The 7,991-nt window shown below is 36.0% G+C and overlaps 1 protein-coding gene across 1 annotated transcript; it reads left to right on the top strand.

The window, feature by feature from the left end:
• Nucleotides 1–601: 601 nt before the first annotated feature.
• LOC109113842 (tumor necrosis factor ligand superfamily member 6-like) lies at nucleotides 602–5,552 on the top strand. Its single transcript, XM_042777513.1, has 5 exons — nucleotides 602–1,121; nucleotides 3,198–3,514; nucleotides 4,298–4,343; nucleotides 4,436–4,492; nucleotides 4,575–5,552. Exons 2-5 carry the CDS (start codon nucleotides 3,200–3,202, stop codon nucleotides 4,979–4,981), a joined length of 825 nt encoding a protein of 274 aa, XP_042633447.1. The 5' UTR covers nucleotides 602–1,121; nucleotides 3,198–3,199; the 3' UTR covers nucleotides 4,982–5,552.
• The last annotated feature ends 2,439 nt before the right edge of the window (nucleotides 5,553–7,991 follow it).

Genomic DNA, 7,991 nt, shown 5'->3' with positions numbered 1-7,991 from the left:
AAGACATATTTCAACATAATTGAATCATGGTTACTGTAGTTTATCAGACTCATTCAATTCAATAGATTATTTATAGTTGCTTTTACAACTTAATAAAATTTGGTCACACTTTATTTTACAGTCCTGTTCCTCACGTATACTTATTAAATTAATTACAAAAACTTGGTAATAACTAGGCACTAACCTTGAACCACCCAAACCTAACCTTAACCCATGCAGTTACCTTATTTTACCCAGTACAAATATGAATATGAATCAATCTAAACCATATACCTTTTGGAAATTCTCACTATCTTCAAACAAGGTATAAACATTAAAATATCAATCACAAATAAGTACTAAACAGTGTTATTTAAGTGTCATTGAGGTATTATAGTTTTTTTTATTATTATTATTTTGAATTAATTGTTATCTTTCTGTTTTGTTTTCATTTTAATTTTAGTCCATATACAGTTTATTAATTTTTAGTTACTCTAGTACACCAAGTTGTACTGAAAATGAAGGATGTTGCCTTGGCAGAATTTTTTTTTATATATATATATTTTTTTTTTTATTAAGTTTCAGTTAAAGTTTAGATATTAAGGTTAGATATTTAATTTAATATTTTTACACAATAATTCTATTATAACAGTTTTGAGTTCTGTAACTAAGTGCATTTGTTTAAAGCAAACATCAAAATTCAACTTTTATGGTAAATTATTTAATTACTGGCTTTTGCAGCATCATGTGTGCAATATGATCACAATATTCCATTCAATGATTTTTGTGGCATCTCCACTCAGATGGCTGATAAATTTAGAACTTGATTCACTTTTGCCCATGACAGTAATGCAAGTTTCTGCCATTGGGGAGTTTATACTGAAGCAGCTGAAACTCCTTGAATGCAAACAAGCGATACATATCCAACGACTTAAAACAGTGGGAAGAGGGAGCACTTTGGGGGGAAAGGAACACAAAAGGGTACATGTTGTGTAATTTATTACAGTTCTAATGCTTTAACATTGTTCATCATGAATAGCCTGAGAAGTGGGTATATGAGAGGCAGGCCAAGCTACTGACAAAAATGACTGTTTTTTCCAGGAAGGCCTAACAACGTTGACATGCAAGAGGTTATGCAGCAGGTAAGGGTGATGCCTTTTCCTGCCCCGCTTGGTTTTAACCACATTATTCATCTCACTGTCACAGCCCTAACCATTCTCATGCAGACCCCTGAGATTGCAAACTGCAGGATCGAAAGCGCATTCACACATTCATATGCACAGACAGACGTTTCATGTGGCAGCTCCTGTTCTTTAGTGGTATGTGAGATTGGGTTTACTGAAACTCCTTTTCTGCTGCATCACTGTTTACAAACACTCAAGCAAAAGTCTTTAATGGTTAGATAGCTTATGAGATGGAACATTTTTATTTGATAGGTCCTAGGTGCGTACTATTATTGAAAGTAAATGGTTCAGGGTTTGGCACAATTTCAACTTTTACATTTATGCATTTAGCAGACGCTTTTATCCAAAGCGACTTACAGTGCATTCAGGCTATACATTTTATTATTTTTTTTTTTTTCCAGTATTTGTTTTCTCTGGTATTTGGTGTTTTGACCTTTTGCGCTGCTAATGCAATGCTCTACCACTGAGCCACAGGAGCTTAAAAAGAAAAACCTTTAATGCATTCTGGTCACTTATTTACATAAACTTTTGAAAATAGGTTTCAAAGTGCAAGTTTTTGAAAATGATAACGTTTTTGTCTCCATGTAAATTAATTTGGGGAGACAGTGACGTCATGCACATGTGTATTATTACGTGTTGAGTCTATAGATGAGTGCCTATAGACAGAAAAAAAATTTGCAAGTGAACATACTGTAGAAAAATGCCATTAGTCACCATTTCTAGTTTAACCATTTCTAATATCTAAATAATGAAAAAAAAAAAATTCCTAAACAAATGAATTGTTAAATGGACAAATGTTAAATATTAAATGGATATAGTTACTATAGCAGGATTAGCAAAGTGCTATGTAAATAGTTTAATTGGAGTATAGCATTTCACACCATCAGATGGTGAATGAGTGGTGGGTTTGACAAAGAAGACCGTGTGACAATCAAAGTAACCCTTTTGACAACTTGCACTAAAGTTTCTATTCTCAGTCGACCTGTACATTATGTGATGGCTGGCAGGAAGGATGCTGGTGGTCTTTAAAAAGACATGTGGCCCTTCTGAAGAACTCTTTCTAGGTCACGAGCAATCCTTCGCCTCTTATGCAGATTACATGCCACACTGACCTATAGAAGAACCTGAAATTTACAGGAAAGCAAGTTTTGATTCATTTTAGTGCATTAATGGACATAGTGTGTGATTGAATGCATTAAAAAAAGGCACTGAAGGTTTTGGCTTTTATCAAATGCTCAAACCAAGCTTTTGCCAAGGAAAGACAGCTCACTTCTTACTTCTGTGGAACAAAAGATTAATTTGAAAGAATCTTGACACAGGTCTTATTTGTACAATGTCATAGTTTGTTAGGCTACAAATGTTAAAAAGCACTATAAATTTAATCCATATTACTCCAGTTTGAGATTGAATAATTCAGTCTGGTATATTGAAAAGTTCGCATGCATTTACTGGTCCTGTTATTAATGAATCAGACTAATTTTTATTAATAATTTTGTGAAAAAGATAAAAATTCACTTTTTTGTTTAGTTTTTAAATACATGAGGGTGAATGTAAATGACTAAATTGTCATTTTGGGCTGAAGGGTTTATTTAAGAAGTAAATCGTGAATCTTAAATTGTAAATCTTTTATTCGTATGCTAGAGTTGCGAGAGCAGTTATTGCCTGCAAGCGCACAGAAGACTCGAGATGGTTTCCTGTCCATGATGTCATCATTTTACCCCTTTCAGATATGACTTTATGCATGTTGGTTTGCTTCAAATGCATGCGAATGCTAATACAATGATCAAAATATGCATAAAAGTCCACCTAATACATCAGTGTGCATGAGAAAAAAAAAAGGATCGGAGACAGAGAATGAGTGAGATAGACAGACCTTGCCTGTGTGTGTGTGTGTGTGTGTGTGCGTGTGCGAGTGTGGGTGGGAAGTCTTAACCACACTGCAGGACCTTTATAAAAACTGATGTTCAGCAACAACCTTCTCAAGATACACTCTCTCGTTGTTCACACCTTCTCACACTCATCTGTGCTCTGCAGACATGAACGGTAACTTGAGCCACTCACCCCAGCCAGTGTTCATGGTGGATTCTGGCGGAGGTCACCCTAAACAACATCGATATTACCACCAGCAGTTGCCCAGACCACCGGTGCCCAGACCACCGGTGCCCAGACCACCGGTGCCCTGCTGGACCTTCCCCCCTGCCCGAGCTGAGATGAAGAACAGGGGCTGGGGGAGAATGAATGGTGGGATAGCCTGGGTACTGACACTGATACTCCTGCTGGTTTTTGCAGCCCTGGGACTGGGTGCCTATCAGATCCTGAGGTTACAGACTGAAATGGAGCGGCTGACACAGGTAAGAGCAACTTAACAGTGTATATATATATATATATATATATATATATATATATATATATATATATATATATATATATATATACACACACACATACAGTGACTCAAAAAAGAAATAGCAAAAGTGAAACATTTCACAAATAGAACAAAAAAAAGTAGATATATAATATTGTATTAAGAATATTGTATGCGTTCTGGTTACCGAATGTTACTGGATCATGTTAATAGTTAATGTGGTGATCTACACCTAAGGTTACCCTGTGAACTAGAGGGGAAGTTAGTTCTGAGAATAATGCTATTTTAATTCAAATCAGTGGAATTAAAATCCAATTTCAGGTGTCCAAATGCTTTACTGTACACTGATTCACATATATATTGACATCACAATTTTTAAAAGTTCTGAAGTCTTGATAGTTATTCATACCCCACCTGGAAAGCAGCCAAGAGCATTCTTGTTTATGCAGTCTGAATTTCTTTGATGTTTATGAAAGTATACATTTTCAGTTTCCTTTTCATCATGTACACGCGACTGAGTAGAACAGAATTACAAGTGAGAAAAAAACTTGTCACTGGTCACAAGGCTACAGGAAATCTTCTACTTTATCTGTACAGAAGTCTAACATCAGCCTCTCTGTCTTATAACTAACAGTCAATTAACTTTAGATATAGCTAAGTTTGCAAAAAGACCTGTTTGTATCAGTTTGAGAATATTTTTGAATGCACAATATGTGTGTATCAAACTATTTGTGACCCCATTTTTCTTCCCTCCAATGTCCACTGACAGGAAATACCCACACAAATGCAGAGCCCCGCGCCACAGAAACAAATTGGTGAGTTGTGTGTACCAGTTATTAGCTTCATCCTGTGCTAAATCTTCTCTGGTTAACATGATGACCTGATTGCTTGCTTTATCATTCGACAGGCCTGAATCCTGCTGAGCTGAACAAGAACAAACAAAACTCTGCAGCACACTTAATAGGTAAGATTTGGTCCAGAAGGTAAAATGATAAATAATAACATTTTTGCTACAAAACCGTATCTTATCTGAATATTTTGTTCAGGTCGTGCCGACCAGAGCACATCATCTGGAATTCTGAAGTGGGAAGCAAATCTCGGTGATGCCTTCACAGAAGGTGTTAAGTACATCAACGGCGGCCTTCAGGTCAACAAGACCGGTTTGTACTTTGTTTACTCCCGCGTGGAGTTTCTTTCACCCAAGTGCAACCCCAGAGACTCTTACACTCACTTAATGAGTCGGCAGAGAACTGGTCACAACCGGATAATCATGGAAGATCACCAAGAGGGCTTTTGTACAGCGGGGAGCAAACATCCGTGGATGACCGGCAGTCATTTAGGCTCGCTTCAGCATCTCAAGCAGTCTGACTGGCTGTTTGTCAATGTCTCACACCCCCATCTGATCAGCAAAAATTATCACAGCAACTATTTTGGCCTCTTCAAGATCAACTAATCATAGAGGACTATTATGTGATGCATATGAAGGGCATGATTGTGATTTCAGATGAAGAGGTCGGCAATCTCTGGACTACCCTGAGATCCTCAGAGCTTCACTGCAATGCAATTTGTCTGCTTCACAATTGATTTTGAATGTATCAGTTGCCTGTGGCCATTAAGTTCTTTTGGAAAGTCGTGCAGAAGAGTTTCAGAATGAATGAACACTAATATGCTTCTGTATCAGGAGAAATTAGATTAAATACAAATATTTATTTTCTTTAAAGTCTGATTGTATATTCATAGGATCAGTGGTCATATTGACTGAGTAATATATCAATAATGGTTAAGAAATGTGGTCAATAAAAAATTGTAAATTGCAAGAACTGTTGTTGATTTCAAAAGTGAATCAAGGTAGGATGTCTCACACTCTGAGATGAGTTACATTTTGTGTCGAGGTTTTTCCATGCCCATTAATATTTGCATGTGATAGTGGGTTGGCTGTCTCTGGAAATTATGTTGATTTTCTGGTTGAACATTTCCAGAGCTATTTATTTAAAATAAAAATAAATAAAAAATAATATTCCTTCACTTTCTCTAATAATGAGTATTCTATGAACATCTTAAACCAGTAATAGTGCTAAATTCTAAATTAGGGACAGAGAAAAGCTCAGAGATGAATGCGACTCAAATGAGTTTCTAGTCAGCTGTTTTTGAATAACCTCTATGGACCACAAGACAACTTTTTGCAAGGTTGCGGGTTCATTCCTCGTCATTTCTGCAAAGACCCTCAGGTTGGCTTCACTGCAGTGTTTGCTGAACCACACATAAAGATTTAGGGGTTTTGTGCAAGCAGTACACTTTGTACTTCTATTCTTATGCTTCCTTCCTGTGTTTAGGTATAGCATTTACAGGGGTCATACAGCTTTTGATGAGAAATATAAATGAAATATGCTTCTATCACTCATTCATTCAGTTACTGTAAAGTTCTCAGTGTTAGACACTCAAATAGACACTATGTGAATTGAAAAGATCTTGTCTCAAAGTTTGAGCTTGGGTGTTTTGTTGGGTTGGGTCTCCAGTGAAACTGTGTTATGCACTACTGTGTGTGTTTTTATCATGTGAATCTATTACACCTCAATATTCCATTTAGTTTGAGTGGAAACAAGGCCTACTCTCTCAGCACCTCCAACACTTTTGGGCACAGGCAAGCACACACACCCCACAGGAAGTGACCACTGGAGAATCATCACCCACAATTCATCCACTCTCTAAAACTTGGCTTCAAACTAACAGAAACTAAAGCTCATTAATAGCACATAAATTGACATTTCCCAATTTAGAATGACAGTCAAAGAGATCCATTCCTACTGTGAGACAGATCTTGATTTTTCAGTACCATGTATATGTTGTTATACCATATGCCTACATGCTTTTATTTTGCCTTTTCTCACATAAGGTCAGTTGTAACCTACAGAAAATGCTTCTAGCTGTATGCAGAACTAAACAATGCATAGATCCTGGATCTATGGGCCACTGGATAATAATTTATTGTCCACATTGTATCCATCTTTATATATAATATTATCACATATATGAAAATATAATCAAAATCCTCTTATGTATTCTCAAGTCGCTTATGATCACAAGTCTGCATTTGTTTCATCAAAAATACTGTAAAACAGTAATTTTGTGAAATATTATTGCAATTCAAAATGAGTGTTTTCTATTTTATCATTAGTAATAGTAATATTTTACATCAATCAAGAACAACTAAAGGTGATATATAAATTAGCTCAAGTTTCATAATGAATCACTACTTCTCACCTCCCAGCATCAAGTGAATATAAATACCGAAAAAAATAAGTCGGTTGAATACACTAATGGCCTTGTGTGCATGAGTTTCTCACTTTAACTTGGAACAACCCTTCCATTTTCCACAGTGCCTAACAGAGGTGCAAAATAGGTGTCTGTCTAAATGCCTTGTAAATAAATGAAGCCATTGATTTACAACATTATCATTTTTCTAGGACATTTAGTTTCAAAAGATGATATCAATCCTGACCCCAAAAAAGTGCTGATTTGGCCCAGTAGTACTACAGCCACAAAAGTCAGGGCTTTTATATGCCTCTGCTCGTGCTATTGCCATTTTAAGGTTTTGCAGGAAAAGGAGCCATTTTACATAGACACAAATGAAAACTAAATTCTCTTGGTCTGAACAATGCAAATAGACTATGCTGGTTAAAACTAGGTTAGGTTTACAATTTCTTGTTAATGTGTACAAAGCAGATCCAGAGCCAGCTGCAACTTGAAGTTCACTATAGACACAAAATAAAACAAACTCAAAAATTGCTTTTGTCATTTAATGTGAGCTTGCACCAGCACTCCACCCTAGCCGAGGTGACATATACTGTGTGAAATATGTGTGTGTGTGTGTGTGTGTATATATATATATAAACACATACAAACATTTAACTTTAGCACATGCATGGGCAGAGTATCAAATATGGCTAAGTCAGAAGACATCCAAAAAAGCTACAGAAAACAAGTTATTTTATTACATCAGAAAGTCTATTGCTACATGAAGATTCTCGCTAAAGGTTCCTAGAGACTCAAAATGAGGACGTTGAAGGAAAAGCACAATATTATCATGGGGAATAAATGTTTGATTAGAGCTACTGAGAAAAACCCTCAATAGATTTGCAAGATGATGTGATAAAACACCATTTAAATGCAGAGTATAAGAAGAAAACTAAACAAGCATGTCCTTCATGTTTCTGAATGCCACTCTTCTTGACCAAGAAGAACATGAAAGGCAGAATGTTTTATGGATTAATGAGAACAAATCATAACTTTTTGACCCATGGTTCAGCAAAAACGGCTAAGTTTATGAGCAGGAAAAACACGGTCCCATGGTCAAACATGGAGGTGGACCAGTCTTGTTATCCCTTACCAAAAAGTAGTATACTTCAAGTTTATTTTATTAAGTATACTTAAGTAAAGTTCAAGTATATTTAGACTTTTTGTAA

Source organism: Cyprinus carpio, chromosome A20 (assembly GCF_018340385.1).
Source record: "Cyprinus carpio isolate SPL01 chromosome A20, ASM1834038v1, whole genome shotgun sequence".
Classification (NCBI taxonomy): Eukaryota; Metazoa; Chordata; class Actinopteri; order Cypriniformes; family Cyprinidae; genus Cyprinus; species Cyprinus carpio.
This window is presented reverse-complemented; position numbering and strand designations above follow the sequence as displayed.

Bases quoted from the DNA above. Each gene is read 5' to 3' on its own strand.
- LOC109113842 (XM_042777513.1), top strand. From the start codon at position 3,200: ATGAACGGTAACTTGAGCCACTCACCCCAGCCAGTGTTCATGGTGGAT. The intron at 4,344-4,435 runs GTGAGTTGTGTG...ATCATTCGACAG, and splicing joins CGCGCCACAGAAACAAATTG to GCCTGAATCCTGCTGAGCTG. The intron at 4,493-4,574 runs GTAAGATTTGGT...TATTTTGTTCAG, and splicing joins CTCTGCAGCACACTTAATAG to GTCGTGCCGACCAGAGCACA.